The 20,856-nt window shown below is 46.1% G+C and overlaps 1 protein-coding gene across 1 annotated transcript in view; it reads right to left on the bottom strand.

Moving 5' to 3' along the window:
- CELSR1 (cadherin EGF LAG seven-pass G-type receptor 1) overlaps window positions 1-15,909 on the bottom strand; it is a 183,415-nt gene extending 167,506 nt beyond the window's left edge. Inside the window, exon 1 of the mRNA XM_067315932.1 lies at window positions 12,611-15,909. Within this exon, the coding sequence (XP_067172033.1) occupies window positions 12,611-15,803 (3,193 nt within the window). The 5' untranslated portion in view covers window positions 15,804-15,909. The remainder of the gene's footprint in view (window positions 1-12,610) is intronic.
- Between the last annotated feature and the right edge of the window lie 4,947 nt (window positions 15,910-20,856).

The following is a 20,856-nucleotide window of genomic DNA, read 5'->3' as shown; positions in this document are numbered from 1 at the left end:
CTCTCTTAAACACAGTACAGAGCAAACGCATAGAATAAACACAAAGGTACAGGGGAAAAGAGGATAACAAGAAGGAAAAAGAAAGACCAGCATGTTTTCGCATAATAAGCTTTCAGCCTGGTTAGACATCCACCAAATCCTAAAATGTATCCTGGGTTTACGCTTTGCATAACCAGTGCAAACAACTCCAAGCGTGCTGTCAGCAGCTTAGAGGAGCTACTGCCCAACCCATAAACAGTGATAGTGATCCCTAGGACAGAAGATTATAGATGAAAGGTTCTATGTCTAAACATAAATTCCTCAAATACAAGATTGAGATTTCCAAACTCAGTGTACAGTAATGTTAGGTAACTTAGTAAGTAAAAGTTAAAAGTTAACAGAACCTATCTTATCTATCATTTCAGAAAAACTCAGATTATTTTCCACATCCCATTAACTCTTTTTAATTTTTTTACATGTATGGGATGTTCTAAGTGGCTGCAAATTGCCCATCTGGGGTTTTCTCTGCTTCTCTGTTTATTGTTCAGTTGTTTCTATTTTTATCTGAGTCTTACTTAAGACTCAAACACAGCATAAGCTATTACTTTCTGAAATTTTTTCACTTTCAACTATTATGCAAAACTGTTACTCAAACCTTTATAAAGTTCCTCTAGCTCCCTCCCTGTAGCCCTGGGAAAACTACTGAAATGAACTAGTAGTAAACTCTTCCTAAACCAATTATTTCACCTTTAAATAGTAAGCCAAAAAATATGTACTTCAAACATCCATTTGAACCTTAGGACGAATCCTTTTCCAACCAACAGGCTGCAAAACCAACTGGAATGAACCAGCAGGTTTTGTGAACCCTAGAAACTGAAGTGAAGAGCACACATTGCTGAATTACACTGTGTCAATAAGAAAAGGGCAACATCAGAAATACACGCCACGTGAAGTGGGAGAATAGTAAACCGATGGGATAGTTCGGCGAGAGATCTTTACTGCATGTGTCATGACCATGTCAACCAGCTCTAGCGTCAGCGAGCGCATTGCAGGAGAAGCCGCGGGATCCAAGCAACAAGAAGTAACATGTTGATAATTACTAGCGAGTCTATCATCGTGACAAACCGCAGTAAGAGGATTAAACAGTAGGTGAAGATGTGTCGAACTCGAGATATTTAGCGGTGTAATAGGCTGATCCCACGAATCCTTCCATAACTGACCCTTTCGTCCATCTGGGGGCTTCTCCACATGAATGCACGTCAGAGGAGGCTTTTTAAAAAATACATTTACAAATAGTTAAAGCCAGAAGACAAATAAATCAGATCTAATAAATAGGAAAGCAGTCTTTGAAAAGCCCTGGGGTTCTTTGGTGTTTATTTTACCTCTGAGTTCCTGGGTATGAAGATCTGAGACCCTGGCTACAGCCGGAATTGACCTAGTCTTGATGTGAACAGTTTGCGATCCAGCTCTTACTACAGCCTAAACAAAATCCAGCAACATTGGGTCAGAGCCAGGCTACCTAAACTGGTGCTCCAGTGAAACAGAGGTGCCTGGATACAAGAGAGTGAGCCAGAAAGCACACTGCAAGTGTGAGCACGACTCTGGAGCTTACGGCACTTACCTAAGAGATGGGAATCATAAGTCCCAAACTGTTTCTGTATCATATTCAGCTCCTCTTTAATGTGTAGCACAGCAAGAGCTTTGAGATCAAGGACTGGAGCCCAGCCCATCTCTGCCCAAGATAAGTGTCCCCATTGCTATGCTGAGTGAAGTGCCTAAGCGGTAGCAAGGTGGTATTTCAAGTGCTCCCACTTTATGGGACACTTAATTGCCTAAATCAGGATACCACTCCAGGGAACAGACACCTGAAAAGTGAGGCACTGCGGCCTGTAACGCTTAGTTAGATATGCAAGTCCTCTACTGGATCCAAGTCTTCAGAGGTGCCAAACGCCTCTTCCTAGCTAGGTCAAGGTACCGCAAGTAACAAGAGCTTTGCCCGGTAGTGTCCGGAGGCTGGCAACCACACGTTGCTAAAACAAACAATGCATTAGTTAGTGTGTGACAACTTCTACATGATTTAAACTAAATTCAGATAACTACCTAGAGAAAAAATACAGCTATGATGTTAAAGGGTCTCCTTCGGAGTTAGATCCAGTACAATGAACGTTGAAAGCACAGAAATAAAGTAGGGGCTGCTCTGGACTGGCTCCCTGGAAAATCCAAAAGTGCTATGGCATGAATTCAATCAAATAAACTAAATGAACTGCTAACATCAGTTTCAAACAGGGTCAAGGAATCTGATCTGGAGCTAATGAAAGGAAAGAGCAAAGCCAACAGATCCAGCAATTCTTCAGACCCACAAAACCTGCTCCAGAGGCAGAGCAGCTACAGAGAATCATCCTGATTAAGTTTGCTTTGTTATCGCTATTAACTCTCATGAAAACTTCCAAACCCATTAGGTCCCTTGGGATATAACTGTAAAGACAGAATGCTAGATGCTGGCCATCATGTCTGTGAAACTCAAATTTGATAACGCAGTCCCACTCTGCCCCTTTTTGCAGGGTCCAAACGGCTGTGCTTCTCCCTGAAACTAGATATAGACTACAGGCTCCACACTAGGAAAGAGAGCCAGTGTTGACAATGGTTGTTAACAATGGGCTCTCCCTGGTCTCCCTTCTTCGGAAAGTGTTGAAATATTTTGACCAGATGTGTCATTTCCAAAAGTGCTACAGACCTCCTGGAATGTAGCATCTATCATGCTTTCTGCAATGGTGTTGAAAACAGGTTGGCCGCCTATGCCTCTCTTTGTATTTGATAAGCGTAATGTGTCCGTGCTTATTATGTGACCTGTATAGGATTTACTACAGCTTTACCATGTTGTTTATTTGCTTTTTTTGTGCTTGGCAAGCGTAAATGCTGGAATAAATATGAAAGCAGTTACAGATTAGCAGCTGTAACTGCTTGTTGAAACGAAGTGCAAAAGCTTTCCTTTCTCTAATGTTAGCAAATCCTACTTTTCTGTCCAATAGCTTTTTTACACAAGTGCAAAGATCACCTTTATGAAGTAGTTTTGAATTTTATTTCTTTGTCAAATGCCAAATTCCCACAAAAACATACCTTTCCCCTTCATATACTCAAACTCTTGAAAACATTTAAAGTATACCCCAATGTTATTCATGGCAAAACATTTTCCCATTTGCTAGTTATAGTCCCCCCCCCACCCCAAGCCTTTCTAGTCTGCCAAGCTTGTTAATGCAGCTAGTTTTCTGTAACAGAAGTAAGCACAATCATCTCTACAAAGGAAAACTAATCCTTCCTTCCTGGCGTATATTTAGGGCAGGTTCATCCCACTGAACTTTAGCTATCTAACAACACTGCAATTAGCCCAAGTCAGTCATCTCTGGTCCCTCTTTAATCAGTGGAGTGAGATGGGCATCTCCACCCTGCAGCCCTCCCACCCATCACCTGATCGTGGGTGGGACCTACGTGACTAACAGATAACTTATTTCTCCTATGGATAACGTCAGATGATATGAACCTGGCCATAGGAACCAAACTGTATCTTTGGTTACACTCTCCAACATAATCAAGAAGTTCATATGAAATCTAAGACAGTTTGGACACCCGTGCCTTATTAAAAAATGTATTAGGCAAATCTTTACCAAATAAGAAATCTCTGAATGACAGGTCACAAAATTTTCCATGAAGATTCCATCCTGCTTCCTTTGGAAACATCTTTTGTTACATCTATAAATAGTTCAGTGCTTTCAACACTGGAAAGAGAGCTGCACTAGGGGAAAAAAACAAACAAACAGTAAAACTCTGTCACTTGTCACAGAAACATAAAGTGGCAAAAATGAATTTAATCAGAAGTTCTTTCTTTCAAGTGGACTACTACAGTGAACAAGGCTTTGAAGAACTGAGCCCCTTGTCAACTTGTTCTGCACTCTGCTTTATGCAATCTTTTGGCAAAATAGTCCTAAAAAAGGGAACAGACAACAAAAAAGCCAAGTAATCATAAAAGACAGCATTGGCATTTGTTTCTGAAATGTCAAAGTAGATGTCAGAGCAGTTTAAGTACTATTTTGTCTAAAAACAAACAAACAGGATAGAGTGATTATAACATGGAAAACTGCCAAAAAGGGCTATTAGATCTGATTTGAATATCTTCAACCCTTTTAACCCTACTACATCTCCTAGTTAGTTACCATAGAAATTTTTGGAAATACAAGTCAGAATGCCAAAGAAAGCTAAGAGAACGAGTTGCCCAAATCCTGTAAATTAGGCAATACTGAGTTAAGCACATAAATTGTACTGTTATCTCAAGCACTCAAATGTGGCAAGTCTGACCCCACCAACTGGCCCTCAAAATCCTGAGGGCTTATAAAAGAGAGGGAGAGGGGATGGAGAGAGCAGGAGGGAGTGTGTTGTTTCTGCCATTTGATCCTCCCCTCACTCATCTTCTATGCATGAGCGTTACAGCTAGAGTTGCCTATTCTCCTAAATATTGAAAAGGTATTTGTAGCAGTCAGCTTCAGAAGAGGTTTCTGCTTCACTTTTGCTTCTTCTCTGCCCAGAAAATAATTGTGCTCCCAACTCTGAGATCTGTCCTGTTCCCACAGTCTTTGCATCAGTCTCACCTGATCCAGGACTCTGCATACACTCCGACTTGCCCACCCTGAAACCCTGCCGCTCTCCCGGCAGCGGGACTGCAGCCCGCAGCGGCAACGCGGCAGCGCGGCAGCCTCGCTCGGCCTCGGTGAGGTGCCGGCAGCCATCGGAGCCCAGGCTCCCACGTGGGCTGGCCGCCCACATGGCAACCAAGGGTCCTGGGGAAACCACTCTGCTCGCACCGAAGCTATGCTATGGTATGGTGCTGTCTATACCCCAAATAACTAGGCTAAAGCTAGCTCAGATATGCCTACATATGCAGCAGCTACACATCTGGTTGCACTGCAAACACAGCCACAGGTGTTGCATGCTACCACATGCCCCCGCAGCTGCGAGCCCAGAGCATCCTCCCAGCCGAAACGCCGGAGAGCGCCCATCGGCCGCGGGGCCATCTGGCAGACCCACGGCACACACCGAGGAAGGGGTGGAGGGCACGGATCAGTCTCGCCAACCCCTCTCTGAGGATGCCTGGAGGCACCCGGGCCGCGCTCAGACTGGCCTCTGAGAAATGCGAGAGCACCCAGGTTCCCATTAAACGGTCTGCGAAGCGTCTGGCCGGAAAAGTCCTACTGAACTGTGGCACACACGCAAGGCACCTCCATGCAACGTCGTGCTTGAAACCCAGCATTATATTCCTCAGTCTTGACTTGTATGATGTGTAATTTTGAATAGAAATGTCTGAGAAAATCCATTTATTTCAAAGACAGGAGTCAACAACAAAAGGGAGGTTTAAGATACTGATTCCATGCACTGAAGAAAAATGGGCCATTCAATGAACAAATGTGAAATTATACACCTTATTGGCAGCCAGTTACTTCCTCAAGTAGTGCTTGACATGTTGGACATAATAAAGTATAAAATCCCACTGCTTCACACGATCTACTTCCCATGTGACTACTTCTAGGATGGGTTTACTATCATCCTAACATGCAAGCCTAGAAAGCTATTCCTTTTTTCTAAACAAAAGGTTCTTTTGTCATTACCTTTGCCTGCAACTCAATGTTTATTCGGTATTTGGCAGTTTTCAGTAGGTTCCACAACCTCATCCTAAAACAATTCTGAACAGCAAAGAATTGCATGACCAGAATAACAAAACAAAAGAAAAAGAGGATTCTTCCTACTTTTCAAGTGTAAGTCAGAAGTAAGAACATTCAACTTCAGTAACTTCTAAAAGAGAAGTAAATCATAAAAAGGGATGCACTAAGCAAACCAATACATGAATACACCCTGAAGCTTGAAAAGGAGTCTAGAAATATAAAACAACTACCAATCCAATTAAACATTGATTATTATAACTATCTCCCCATTTGCAAATAATTTGGCAATAGGGAAAAACAGTTCTTCAGGCAAACCCTTCAGCATATTTCTCTAAATCTAACTTCTATTCCTTGGGACTTTTATCAAAAAAAGCCTAGATCTTTCTCTCTTTAACATCTAAAGTCTCATTTTCTTATTCCTTCTTATCGTTACCCTGAAGTCTCCCTCTCTTCTGAACAGCACTAAGAGATGTTTAGGCAATAAAAAATAAATAAACTATCATTACACTGAGCGAAGTGTACACAAAGTCAGCCATAAAAAAGCTGAAACCCTGTGGCAACCCAATAACTTGCAGAGAAATCTTAACAGGAAGACCGTGACCCGACTCTGCAAATACAAACACGCACTTAATTTGGGGTTTTAAACAGCATTGCTGAGTTCAGGTTTACTTAGGGTTTTGATATACATTATCTTATCAAACAACTGAAGCCGTTAGGGCACAGCTGCAGCCCGGGGCAGGCGCACTCGGCCGCGCTCGCGGTTCTGGCTACTCGGTTCCAACCTACAGAAAATATCTATTTTAGCTACCTACTTCACGGGCAAGCTTTCTGCATTTTTATTTAGGGAAAAGCGGAAGCTGCCACATGCCAGATTATCCCTTTTGCCATTAGACATGGTTGTTTTGTCGACTGCAACAGTTTCCAGAGGAGGAACGGGAACTCTTTTCTCCAGGTACCGGCTGTGAGGGACCTCTAGTATTTATGCTTCCAGGCTTCAGTTTGTAGGATGAGGTTAAGAAGAACCATGTGTATACACTTCAACCACTGAGGTATATATACTAGGGTACAAATATCTTGTTAAAAACTGTGCAACAAAAACACAGGTACACACAGCATGCCCTGCACACACAGAGGGAGAGACAAACATTTTCAGCTACTTTCCATAGTAGCTACAGTTCATAAAATAGTAGCTACATGTACATAAAAAGCTACATTTCAGTAGCATTTTGCAGAACATACCGACTGACAAAGTAACTTTTTACTGAGATAAACCATCTAATTTATTTTCTAAAGTGTGCTGTGGTAAATGTTTCTTTTTATTACTAGGGATCACCACTTTAGTGAAGAAATTGCTTATTTACAGGAGCTTGAGCTGTGGATAACACACTGATTTATTTATTTGCTTGCAGTAGGTATCTTTTATCTCACTGAAAAGTTATTTTGTCAGTCACCCTTCCATTAAATTTTTTGTTCTCATAGCCATAGATGTTTTCCTGCCTTTTGAAATAAAAATACACAACCCCTATGAAATCCAGGAATTGAGTGGAAGGAAACACATATGAAAGCAATGAGTTAGCAAAAGCTTTTTATCAGCTGGAGCAGATTATATATATGAAGAGGGAAACTAGCTCTCCTGCCAGTTATAACCTTTTGCAAAAGGCTACAACGAAAAGTAGACTCCAGGATGGAGGGGCAGATACCTAAAATCTAGTTTATATAGACCCAATAAAGAATTTGGACAGCCACAGGAGATCTGGGAGCTATCCTAACTTGGAAAAGATAATCACTACTATCGAGTCACCATTTCAGGAAAACAAACATAAGCTTTCAAAAACACTGCATGAGGGCTACTAAAATTGATGGTGATCTTTCACTTCAGTGCCACTTAATGCACAAGGCAATGGCCACAGGCTGCAGTCCTGCAGCTCTGTATCGTACCGGCACACCATTTCCTAAGGAGGTCACTCATTACTGTCTCCCTGGTCTTTGCAGTCTGCGAGTTACTGCTTTTTCCTCCCTTTAGCGCTGGATGCGTGCGAAATGCAAGCGCAGACAGGGCTGCACAAGATCTCCAGCAACATCAGAGCTCCAAACTCCAGTTTGAGGCTATTGCTGTGACAGAACACGCACGGCCGCCACAGGAGCGCTCTCTGAGAAATATGCATTTATACAACACCTCTAACCTAAGGAGTGAGAGAGAGGGAGAGAGAGCATCCTTTAATTTCTATAATCTTATAATTGTATAACCTGCAGGGATTGCGTCGCAGCCGTGTTTAACACTCCTGGAATTTATTTCCCTGGTGGCTACGGGGAGGCCGCCGAGAGCAGCTCATGAGTTAATCCTTCCTGGTTGATACCTGAGACCAGCCTGCTGCTCCAGCCAGTACCCGGGTGCACGACGGAAAGGGAAGCCCGTCCTTGCAAAAAAGCGGAGATGTGGGTCACAAACGGCCTGGTTGCTCTTCATATCTGCCCCAAACCAGACAAGACCTCGGCAACGTCCACGACGGAGACACAGCTAACACAGCGCTTGGCAAACGCGGGGGCACGAGGCCGGCGCGGCGCAGGGTGCCTGGCCGATCCTGCAGCCCGCGCTTCCCGGTGGCAGGCACCCCGCCTCGCCGCCTCAGCCATGCACCCTTGGAGATGTCCATCGGCCTACAAAGATTGCTTTTCCCTCCATTTTTTTTTCCCTTTAATCTCAAATTTTCTTCAAATGGCGGCCTCAAATTTATCATAAGAGCTAAAACAAAGTATAGTATCTTCTGTTATATTTGCACACAGAAAAACTGAGTTGGAGACCCACGATCATTAACATAATGACTGCCAAATTACAATAATAATGAAGCTCCTTTAACAATCTTTGCGTCAAAATAACAGAAGTGTATTGCAGCACAAATGAGCTCTATCTTGACTTGTATTTGTTGATAGTCAATAATGTCACTAAATGCCACTAGAGTTTAAAAGTCAAAGAAATGTAAAAGGAAACACTTTAACTTGCACACAGACAAAAATACTGGGGTGTCTACCTCTCACTGAGGATAACGGCTCTTAAATGCTGTGTCCGAAATCTATATTTATTTGGGCCATTTGAAAGCTCCAGCATACAGTCAGGTTGGCTATTTTATCTACATTCACTAATTAGACTCTAATCCCAGAAGAGTTTACACACAGATCTATTGTATTTGAGTGAAATGTCACTCATGATAAGTGGGACTGCTTGTGGCACTAAAACGAAGCAGGTGCACACAGAGTTTGCAATGTGATCCCGAAGCAAACTTGGGCAACAGTTGTGCAAAGGCGAGGCTAGCACCAGCTTTTCTCCACAGCACAACGGGAGACAGAGGCCTAAGGTTTAACACAGGCAAATGTAATGTTACTTGAGCAATATTTAAACTGTTTTTTGACTAGATAAATTCCAAACTAACCTGAATCAATTTGACAATTTCCCTTTCAGTACTGTAAATATAATTGTGGGTAAAAAATAATAGTTTGTAGCAATCCTGTCTATTTAAGTCGTATGTTTATTAGTAACACTAAGAAGTCACAGACTGATTTACTATCGATCACCCATTTTAGATGCCCTGAGTAAAATCCTTACCCCCTGGAAAGCAAGAGCAGGATTTCAGCAGGGGCCAGATTTCATCCCTGTTGTTAAAAAAATGTGAACCTAATGAGGCTACATGAAGGAAAGGGAATATAAGGCCAGGCTCTGCCTTCTTGTAGGAAAGCCTGGAGGGTATGAAGGCAAAGGCGCACGATCCCCGCGGGTGACCCGGGACCCGTGCTATGAGCTTGGGAGGCGGGCGCTGAACTACCAGCTCTCAGAGCAAGCCGTGCCGCTCATGAGCGTTTCTGACGTACTGTCCATGGTCACTTTTGCTCAAAGGAAAAAAAAACAGCGGATGGAAGAGAGCACGTGGTCTAGTTTCACCCCAACGGCCTCTAGTTCATTCAGTCAGGCTGCTCTGCAGCAGGCAAGAGGCGGACATGGAGAGATTCGCTTCAAAAGAGACAGACTTCAAAAGCTCCCTCCCGACCCCAAATTAAATGCTAATATCCACACACCCGCAGAAGCACAACCATCCACATTCCTACCTCCCTGTCCTCCCCCCTCTTTCTGGGCCCGGGATGACCTGTGGTGGGGGTTCGCGGCGCAGCTAAACCAGCATAGCATTGCCAGGCCCAGGGAGAGCCCTGCACGGACGGACCCTGCCCACCGCCGCCCATGGACCCACAGGGCTTTTGAAGACATCCACGTTATTAGGTTGATTTTTAAAAATGAAGTGCATCATTCTCGAGTTTTACTAAATCAGTTATCACAGTTTTCTTGTTTTTCATGATTCTTAACATTTTGTTTACATGCAGCAGGCCAAATCACCACATGCATTCAAATCATTTTCACATCAAATAAAAGAATACTGAGTTTAGCTAAGTATCAAAGTCTCATAGCAATTTAATTGAATAGTATATCTCCTCACTAGCCTCACACACACTTACATGCCTTCAGACCAGACCACATCACTAGGTGAAAATAACATTTTTTAACAGCAGTGTCACTTCCGACTCATATATAGATCAAATTCCCCAAGTTCATAAAGAGCTCAAATTCTTCACTGACCTGAACAGCAGCTGTGACTAGGGCAGGACTTTCTGTCTGGGTTGAGAGGTTAATGGCTACTCGATAGGCACGTTTTTCAGTTAACTGGCAGGTCATTTTAGCAGATGATTTACAAGTATTTTGCAACACTTGGAGATAACCACGTGGAGTATTTAAGTCCGAATTTCTTCTCTGCCTACATCAGATAAACTAGAGAAAGCAGGCAGGTGAGAGTTTCCTGGATATAATCCCAAACTCTGCAAAACTCTGCCCTTTCAGTTTCCAAACAGCAAACTGTTCAAAATCAACATCGAATGGAGTCCAGTGCTTGTCAAAATTATTTCAAAATCCTATCAGTAAAAAACTCTCTTCTTTCAAATATCTCAGAGCAGGCAGCAGACAGACAGTTTTGATCGAAATCACAAAGACTTTCAAAGTTCACATCCTCACCAAATATGAAAATGATGCACTTAACGATCAAGCTCCTATTACTTAACAAAATAGAGGTTTTAATTCCTTCATCCTCCTATCTTAGATTTCATCCATTCAAACTGTAAAAAGAGCTTCAACACCATTACAATGAGACAGGAATACTTTGTATAATCTGTTTTTCTGTCTTGAGCACTCTCTTCATGTACTCTAACAAAACAACTTTTCTAAGCTTCTTGCGCTATGCCGAGTCCTTATCTCTTGCTGCTAGATAAAGCGCTACTGGTTCAGACAGACAATGACCACGCAGTCACCTGTATGTTAATCCAAATGTTTTTTTTTAAGGTCACAAGCCAACTGCCTGTTTTTCTGCAAGTCCTCCCAGGACACGGAAACAGCATTTATGAGCTAACTTACCACATTAGCTGTCCCCTAGCATTTTGCAAGAAATTGGAGGCCCTTGTCAGACGATACACCACAATAATTTCAATCAGTTCAGTTAACATCACTTTCATTTTCCTGAAGCAAAAAGGAGCTCAAGCCTGCAAACACAACAGAGAGGATTGCTCACTACCCTGAGGCCCCACTGCTCTCCAAATGACTACTTACAGTAGCAAGCGCTGCCAGGATTGTGCCATAGTTAGGTATTCTTTTAAATACAATCACCCAAAGAGAAGCATCTCCTGAAGTGTCATTACATATACCTAGTACTTCCAGCTATTTTATGCAAAAAGAATACAAATATTAGCTTTAGTTTGCACAGAGATGGGGAGAGGAATGTATCTGGTTATAACCTCTGAAAGTCAACAGAAGTATGGGATCAGGTCCACAGTAAACTTTATAGAGTGGCACCTGCAAAGGAAATTACTCATTGCATGATTGATACCACAGTTAGAGACATAAAAAGTAATTCCATGATAAACAAACAACTGAGCAGAAAAAGAGTAATCTCCTAAGAGCACACATAAGAGTACATATCGAGCAATATTGAACAGTCTTCATATTAACAGAAGAAACAGCCCTCGCACACACACACAATTTTTCCAAGTAATTTAATCCTGTGATCCCCGCCGCCAGTCCTCTCACCCACCCCCAACAGCAGATTTTTCAGTGCTGATTTTGGTGCTACACTTGGCCAGTATCTGCCTTTAGTTCTAATAGAGCAACCCCAGTGCAATTAGCTATGTTCCAGAGCTATTACACAGCTATAACTCACTGCTTTAAGAGTAGGCATTTCCCACAGAAACACACACCAGCAATGCAAACCAGAGGCCAAATGTTCTGCCTGTCAGACAAGTGCAGCTCCACCAGCTTCACATTTACCAAGTCCACACCAATGGAGATTTCACACTAAAGGTTTATCAGCCAGACCTCCCAGTACACAGACCGGAACAAACAAATGAGCGATATCTTGCTATTAAAAAGCAAACTAATACAAAATCCCAACTTTTTTTCCTTTTTTAACAAAAGAGAAAATAAAAGTGGGGGAAAGCTCTCCAAAGCCGTGATGTCAATAGCAAATTTAAGCATTAAAGATATGTCAACCAGAAGTGTGCATTCTCTACATCTTTGCAATTAGGTCATTTATTAGCTTTATGCATCACATGAGAAATGCTTCAGCCAAAGTACCACCTAAACTGAGGGAATATATTCCCTTTCACACACACTTGTGATCCACATTTACTGAACAGTTTCAACACACCACCGCTTCAATCCACAGCACACGGGCTTGACACATTTTTGTGGTTCCTCTCCAAGAATTCACAGATAAACTGCTGCATCAGGAAACTGAAGGTTGCACACTAAACTGCATGTAGCCTATTTCTGCCCATGCCGGCACATTGGTCCAACAAGCAGATTTACACACTTTATTACCATTTGTATGCTTGCTTACCTGAGACCGACACTTTCATGAGGGCTTCCAGGGGTCTGTTGTTGTCCAGATCCCGACTGAGTTTGAGTTCCCCAGTGGCAGAGTCCAAAAGGAGCAAATTTAATTCATTGCCTTGCACAAAAGTGTAGGCCAGACTGTCAGACACATCGGGATCATGAGCTGGGATCTTGCCAATCACGCCAGAAGGGAAGCTATTAGACTTGTTGGTCACATAGTTGTTGAAGATGATCTGGAAGTCCTGCAATACAGGTGGGTTATCATTCTGATCCAGGAGGCGGATGTGCACTGTTGCTCGGCTGACAAGAGGGGCGGATGTGGCCTGCACCACGATCACATACTCCGTCCGGCTCTCGTAATCCAGGTCCATCAGGGCCGTGAGGTCACCGTTGAGCAAGTCTAGCTGGAAGACCTCAGGGATGTTGCCCTCCACAATCTGGTACATGATCTGTGCATTGGTTCCCTCGTCAGGGTCGGCTGCACTGATCCGTGCCACAATAGAGCCCACAGGGCTGTTCTCCTCCACAAAGATGTCAAATTCATCCTTCTCAAAGACAGGAGGGTTATCGTTGATGTCCAGCACAGTCACCTGGATATCCACAGAGGCTTTCAGGGGTGGGCTGCCCCTGTCTACAGCAAAGGCCCGCAGGCTGTAGACTGCCACGTTCTCACGGTCAAGCTTGCGCAGTGTACGTATCACCCCAGAAGTGGGCTCAATGTAGAAGTCTCCATCTCCATCATCACCGCCTTGGAACGTGTAGAGGAGACGGCCATTGAGGCCTGAGTCACGGTCCGTAGCAGATAACTGCAGGACGCTGGTGGAGAGCGGCACATCCTCAAAAACCGAGCCCTGGTAGCGGTCGCGCAGGAAGCGGGGTGCATTGTCATTGGCATCCAGGATGAGGATCTCGACATAGGTGGTGTCGGACTTTTGGGGAATGCCATTGTCATGGGCTGTAATGGCCAATGTGTAGGAGGCTTGGTCCTCGTAGTCCAGCTCCATCAGGGTGGTGATGGTGCCTGTGTCGGGGTCAATACGGAACTGGGGGATGTTATCATCCAAAATGTAAGTGATCCTCGCGTTCTCCCCCGTGTCTTCATCAGTGGCACTGATGGTGACAATAGAGGTGCCAATGGGCTTGTCCTCACTGACACTCACAGTGTAGTGGGAGCTCTGGAAGACTGGGCGGTGCGTGTTGGCATCTGTGACATTGATGAAGACCTGGACGGTGTCAAAGCGAGTGCCATCCGAGGCAGTGACTGTGAGCACATACTGCCTTTCCTGCTTGTAATCCAGGGGCAAGGCCAGGGTGATCAGTCCCCCTCCACTCTGACTGGTGATGGCAAAACGGTTCCTGGTGTTGCCACTGGTGATCTGATAGGTCACGACACTGTTGACATCCCTGTCCACTGCTGTCAGTGTCAGGACACTGCTGCCCACAGCCGCGTCCTCATTCAGTCTGAGGTGATACACCTTCTCAGTGAAGGCAGGGTTGTTGTCGTTCACATCCAGGACTGTGATGGACACACTGGCTGAGGAGGTCATGACCGGCACACCATGGTCCCTGGCCTCCACCCCAAAGTGGTAGTTCTCTACAGTCTCTCGGTCCAGCTCTGCGGACACTGTGATCCACCCCGTGCTGTTGTTGATCTGAAAAGGGAACCCAGAGTCACTCGCTACGGGAGCGCTTCCAGTGGGTGGTGTCATCTCTATGAGTTTGTACTCCAGGCGAGCGTTTTCCCCAGAATCAGCATCCACAGCCTGGACGTGCAGCACTGAGTAGCCCAAAGGAACATTCTCCAGCACTGTGGCCTGGAAGGGAGTGCTGACAAAGATGGGGGCGTTGTCATTTACATCCACGACCTGCACTGACACCATGCCACTGGAGTTGATTAAGGGAGGCCTGCCCCCATCCTGGGCTTTGATCCGCAGCGTGTACTCCCGAATAGTCTCATAATCCAGAGGGTTGATCAGGTCAATGGCGCCAGAGAAAGAGTGGATGTAGAACTGACCTTTCAGGTTGCCACTCACAATGCTGTAGTGCACCTGGGCATTGCTGCCCCGGTCCCGATCAGTGGCCTGCACCTGCAGTATCTGACTGTTCACTGGGGCATCCTCTGGCACCTGGACCAGGTAGCGCTTCTCGCTGAACTGAGGATAGTTGTCGTTCTCATCCTCCACAGTGATGTGCACCATAGCTGTAGCACTGCGAGGTCCTGGGTCCTTGCCCTGGTCATTAGCTTCCACCACCAGGTGGTACTCAGAAATCTCCTCACGGTCCACAAGGGCTCGGGTCCTCACAACCCCAGAGCGTGGATCAATCTCAAAGACGCCGTCGCCAGCTCCCGGCTCCAGCAGGCGGTAAAGCATATTGGCGTTGGCTGGGGCATCACCATCGGTAGCACGGATAGTCAGCACCTCGTAACCCACCTCCAGGTTCTCCCGGATGCTCTCCCGGTACTCGGGCTGTTCAAACACCGGCTCGTGGTCATTGGTGTCGCTCACAGTCACCGTCAGATAGGTGGTGGCCGAGCGGCGGCGCGGGGAGCTGTGGTCGGAGGCGGTCACTTTGAGCACGTGAGTGTCCTTCGTCTCCCGGTCCAGGCTGCGGGTGGTGACCACGCTGCCCGTCTGGGGGTCGATGGAGAAGTAGTCGTTGGAGCGCTCGTCGAAGAGCGCCTCCATGGAGTACGCCAGCCGGCCGGCTTCCCCCTCGTCGGGGTTCTGCGCCCGCAGCGCGATCACCGCCGTGCCCGCCGGCTCGTTCTCGGGGATGGAGACCTGGTAGCTGGGCAGCTGGAACTGCGGGGGGCTGCTGGGGCTCCGGGGCCGCCGGGCTCCGCGCCGCCCGCCGCTGCCGCCCCCGGCCCCCGCCGGCCCGGGCGCGCGGAGCTCCGCGGCCGCCCGCCGCCGGGCGCGCCGCGGGCAGGGCCGGGCGCCCCCCGCCGCCGGCAGCGTCCCGCCGTCGCCCCGCGGCGGGCGGAGCGGGGCGGCCGCCGCCCTCAGGCGCCCCGCGGGCGGCAGCGGCGGCGGCGGCGGCGCGGCGGCGGCGCCGCAGCGCCCGGCGGCGCCCGGGGGCAGGTGGAGGAGCGGGGCGGCGCGGGGCGGCCGCGGCTCCCCGCCGCCCGCCCGCCCCAGCGCGCAGAGCAGCGCGGCCCAGGACACGCAGGCGGCGGCCGCCGACAGCCGCGGCATCTCCAGGGCTCACGAGGCAGCGATCGCGGGCAGAGGGCTCCCGCACAACCCATCCACCCCGCCGGGCTGCTCACCCGCCCTCGTCCATGGACAGCCGCGCCGGGGCCCTCGCTGCCCTGCCCGGCCCGGCCCGGCCCGGCCCGGGCCCCGCCGCCGCCGCCGCCGCTTCGCTCTCCGGGCGTCGCTGCCGCCGCCGGCTCACAGCCCCGCTGCGGGCATCGTCCGCGGGCACCGCGCTGGAGAGCTCCAACTTTTCCACCTTAAACTTTGAAGTGAGTTCAAAATGGCTCCTCTCCTCCTCCTCCTCCTCCTCCTCCTCCTCCTCCCACTGCTGCTCCCGAGAGGGTGATTAGCATAAACCTGCCGCTCGTCTCTTTCTCCCCCCCCCAAAAATAAAGAAAAAGAAAAGAAAAAATTAAATAAATAAATGAGAAAGTCACCCTCCGCCGCACGGCACGGCCCCCTCGGCGCGCAGCGCCCCCTCGGCGGCGGCCGGCCCTCGGGCGGCGCGGTCCCGCGTGGCTCGCCCCCGCGGACGGCGGCGACACGGCGCGGCCGCCCCGTCGCTGCGGCCCCGCTCGGCGGCGGCGCTCGGCGGCTGCCGGTGCGGGGCGCTGCCCGGGGCGGGCTCTCGGCCGGCCCCGCCCGGCCCCGCCCGGGCGGCGGCGGGGCCCGGCCGCCCCCGGCGCGCACCGGCCCGCGGGCGGCGGCGCGGCTCGGCTCGGCGCGGCGCGGCTCGGCTCGGCTCGGCTCGGGCGGCCGCGGGAGCTCTGCGGGCGCGGGCGCGGGGCAGGTGCCGCGCGGGAGCGCCGCGGGCTCCGCAGCGGGAGCACGGCCACAGGGCGCCTCCGGGAGCTTTCATCCGCTTCCCCAAGCAGTGGGCACCTGATTTTAGCTGCCTTCTCGGGTTTGTCGTCCGAAACAAAACTAAAGGGAATTTAAAATAATTTTTCCATTATTCCCTGGAAAAAGAAAAAAAAAGTAAAATTCCTTTTCAGAATGAGGTGGTTACAATTTTCCCCCCAGAATTGGGGTTCCCCCACCGACCAAAGTTAGGCTGTGCAAGTTTTCTGCCTTACTTACACATTGCACTGTGTCCCAGCGTTTACTTTTTGCTGACATGCTCACGCTCTGCTCAGCTCTGTGCAAAACACCAGGTAAAGTCTGGAGCCTCGACTAAAAGATTTCTTTGGGGCACTTGCAAACAATTATATACAATACAAAATGCAAACTTAGGTAGTTTTGTGGGACGAAGCAAAGCCAAATCCCTCACTTAACTATTTCACCGGTGGTTATGGTGTCAATTCCGTGAGCTGATGATAAACGCTTTATATCACTGCACGTTTTTCTACTTCTGTGCTGCAGTGATGCTCATCCCTGCGGCTGCAGTGTCCTCTGGTGGGTGAGGCGAGAAGTGGGGACGCCGCTCAGGGAGCCGCGCGGCCTGCAGCATGCGCAGCGATCCAACTGCGCTTGCAAAATGAGCAAGGCACCGATTGCCTGCGCTTCGTGTGCATCATACACTGCAAAGCATGACTGCTAATCTATAACGATCTTTTCTACAAATATTGGGAAGACCAGCAGGTAATGAGCAATAAGCCACAAACCACGATTTCATAATATGCCGTGCCGTATGTAAACTGGAAGGCAACTTTTAGTGTCTCCAGCACATGCAAGAAGATGGTGAAAAAGCACATTCTTAAAACTGCTCTCGTTTCTGGAACTGCATTATTTCAAGGAAAAAAAAAAGGATTATTGCTGGTATGTCTGATGGGGGGGGGGAGGAAGCTTTTTAAATTGAAGTTTTGGAAGCTGTTTAGCTGATTCAACCTTACCTGATTAGATTGTTTTTTGTGGAATATGGAAGCTTAGTTACATTTTCAGATCCTCTGATGAAATTGAATAGTTCATCAAAAGGAAGAGGAAGAGAATAGATTCCAAAAAAAAAAAAAATTAAACATAACCTCTCCATTATCGAGTTTGAGTGAATGTTATGATCTGTTTTATACTCACAAAAATCAGGCAACTTACCCTCATTGTGGTTGTTGTAAATCATAATAATATTAACTTGGGGTCTGTACAAAAAAAAATAGTTTCTGTCCATATTTTTCTCACTTATCTCTACGTTTTCTGTCCATGCTTTTAATCCATGTCCATGTTTTTAAAAAGAAGCTTGTTACAAAATAATCCTTCTATACCGCTTTTTTAAATGGAGATCCCAGTACTTGTTTCAGAAGTTTTAAATAGATTAACCAGGTCGACAAGCAGTTTAAACTTTTTTTCTTTCCATTTTATTGCTTCAAGAGGAAGGGGAAGATCTTGTAAAAGCATTTGTATGAAACGGGTTATGTGCATGGTTGCACAGAACCCTGCGTTCTGCTCCTGTTTGTATGACTTGTCTGCCGTTTTATCAGAGCTGCTTGCTGAGCCGTTAATTTGGTCTGGTTTATCTGGCGTGTTTTACTGTATTCTCATTAATTACACAGTCCCTATTGTTCCCAAGTCCTGTCACACGTTACACCGCCTGCCATATTATTTTACCATAAAAATATATTTCAAAGGCGTGAATGTAAATATCTTGCTTGTATTCAAATACAGGGATGACTCACTGCCCAAGTGAAAAGAGTAAATTATTTAGAAAACACATTGGCTGCTCAAGTCACTTTTCAGATACAGCCCCTGGTAATATATCTTGCACCTATTTCAATATCACTCCTATTAAATGGGTGTCTCTGTAGAAATTGAGGTCCTGGGTTGGTCGGAAATAGGATCTGGATTGATTAGTTTTTGCTGCTTCTCCTGTGGGTCTTTTTTCCAGAAGAGACAAAAAAAAAAAAAAAAAAAAAAATTGACAAAACCAAATAGTTGGTGAAAGAAATTCAGGTTGAGGATGAAAGCCAGAATTACATTTGTCTTATGTTTTAACTGGCAAGTTTTCAATGAAGGATGATCTTTCAGAGAAAATTAGATACTTCCTTTGACTTTCTGCTATATACTGCCCTTATTTATACAAGAAATCACATTGATGTCAAGAAGATGGGTGATTTCCATAAAAATACACAAATGGATGAGGTTTTGCCCAATCCTTTGTTTTCTTGGTACCAATCAATGACATATTCATTTCACAGTTCAAAAAATCCTGTTTCTACTTGTCTGAGAGTGAAGTATTTCAAGTTTCTTTCCAAGGGTATTTAAAATAAAAGCAAGAAGGTAAAAAAAATAATAATCCAGGATAGTATTACTACCCAGGTCCATTCAGAGCTCAGCTATACAGAAAAAATTAATTTTCAAGAGATTTTCTTAAATCACTAAGTTTACAAGGGCAGGAAGAGACCCTCTGAACAGTGCAAAGGATTATACAGAACTCATTTCCTCTGTTTAAACTCTACTGTAACATCTCTAGCCCAGGGAAAAAGAAATAGTTAGATTTGCCTGTGTCTAGATCTGATAATATTTTTAAGTCTGGGAATGAAGTGGTTCAGCATAACGTCCATCTTTGCGAAAGAAGGTTTGGAAGGAACCTGGGCTTCTCTCCTTTCAGTCGTCACACCTTTAACAAAAAGCTTAAAAACTGATGTTCAGTAAAACGGTATTGAGAATGCTTCACTTCTTCTCAGAATAAAAATGACAAAAATCCTTTTGTCATGGGCTTTTTCAATTATATCATAAAAAGCTAATGAGAAAGTTTCCCTCCCTCCACAAGAAACAGTGGCTTTATCTTCTAAACTCTTGTTCAGTTTTTTTTTGCAGATGACAAGAAAAATTATGCTCAAATTTAGACATCCATGCAACACAAATTTCATACATATACATATCACATACGTATCACATACACACATACATATCATATATGCAATATCATACAGGATGTGTATATATAGTGTTCAATATGAATTGATATTTGTAATATATTCATAAATGCATTTATTGACTTCATAAATGTACCAGTGATCTATTCCTGCTAAATTAATACTTTAAAAAAACAATCTCAGAAACCACAACAGCCAACAATAAAGCAGCCTTTAACCACATTTTATTTCTCAACCTTCCAATTTTCCAACACCTGGAAAGAAAACAGGAGTTTTATGCCATACATTAGAATTGAACAAAACTGGGTTCTAGAGGGGAACATTATTTATTATCCATGATTTCAAATAAACTAACAACACATTAGAGCTGAGAAAATCTGAATAACAGATAACTTGCTGGTGTTTCAGGCTTCCTGCACTGGGTCCTGTCGCTTCAAAGCCACAGGGCCGTGTCTCCCTGTTGCGTGGCACTGCCGCCTCTGCTGAGATCAGTCTCCCATGATCTCAAAGTTTAATAAAAAAAAGGGAGAGACAAACTAAGAGGATTTCCCAGATGTGCTAGATGAGGCATGGGCTGCACGGCTGATGCTCTACAGCTCATGTCTAGGCAGGTGAACAAAACGCTGGGGAAGGCGTTGGGACGGACCATGGTGGGATGTGAGACCTGCAGCACCTCCTGCCACCCACGGCAGCCCGTGCCAGCCTGGGGGAGCAAAGCCATCATGCCACGCAGCCTGGCCAGCCTCCGCGATTTCGACATTCCTTGTGCCCCATACTCCAGCCTCACGGCGGGCATCTCGCCCTGCCCAAGGGACCTGGCATGGGACCTGGCATGGCGCCGTGTGCCAGCTCACTCAGGGGTCTCAGTGGGCTCCCAGGCAAAGCGGCTAATCCAGGATCGCTCTAGCAAGTTTGAATCAGATGAAAACAGAATTTTAAGCAATCATCCTAATCACTAGATAGGAGCATGATGAAAAGTTACTATGTGAACAGATACCTGGACTTCTAATTCGCATATGAATCTGTCTCATTTGCAATCCAAGAAAGCTTGAATGAGCAAAAGTCACTATATTTTTTCACATCTTTCATCGGAGTTTATTTTAAGAATGGAAGAATTAGCTTGAGCTCCATAAGATGCAATCTGAATCTTCATCTATTACAGGAACCACACAGGTTTGGAAAGGTTTCAGAAAGTACTTTTATTGCTAAAATTAATTATTCGTAAAGCCATGAACAGATTCCAA

The sequence above is a fragment of the Apteryx mantelli genome, chromosome 1 (genome assembly GCF_036417845.1).
Source record: "Apteryx mantelli isolate bAptMan1 chromosome 1, bAptMan1.hap1, whole genome shotgun sequence".
Taxonomy (NCBI): domain Eukaryota; kingdom Metazoa; phylum Chordata; class Aves; order Apterygiformes; family Apterygidae; genus Apteryx; species Apteryx mantelli.
Note: the sequence above shows the minus strand (reverse complement) of the source record. Positions and strands in the feature narration are given on the sequence as shown.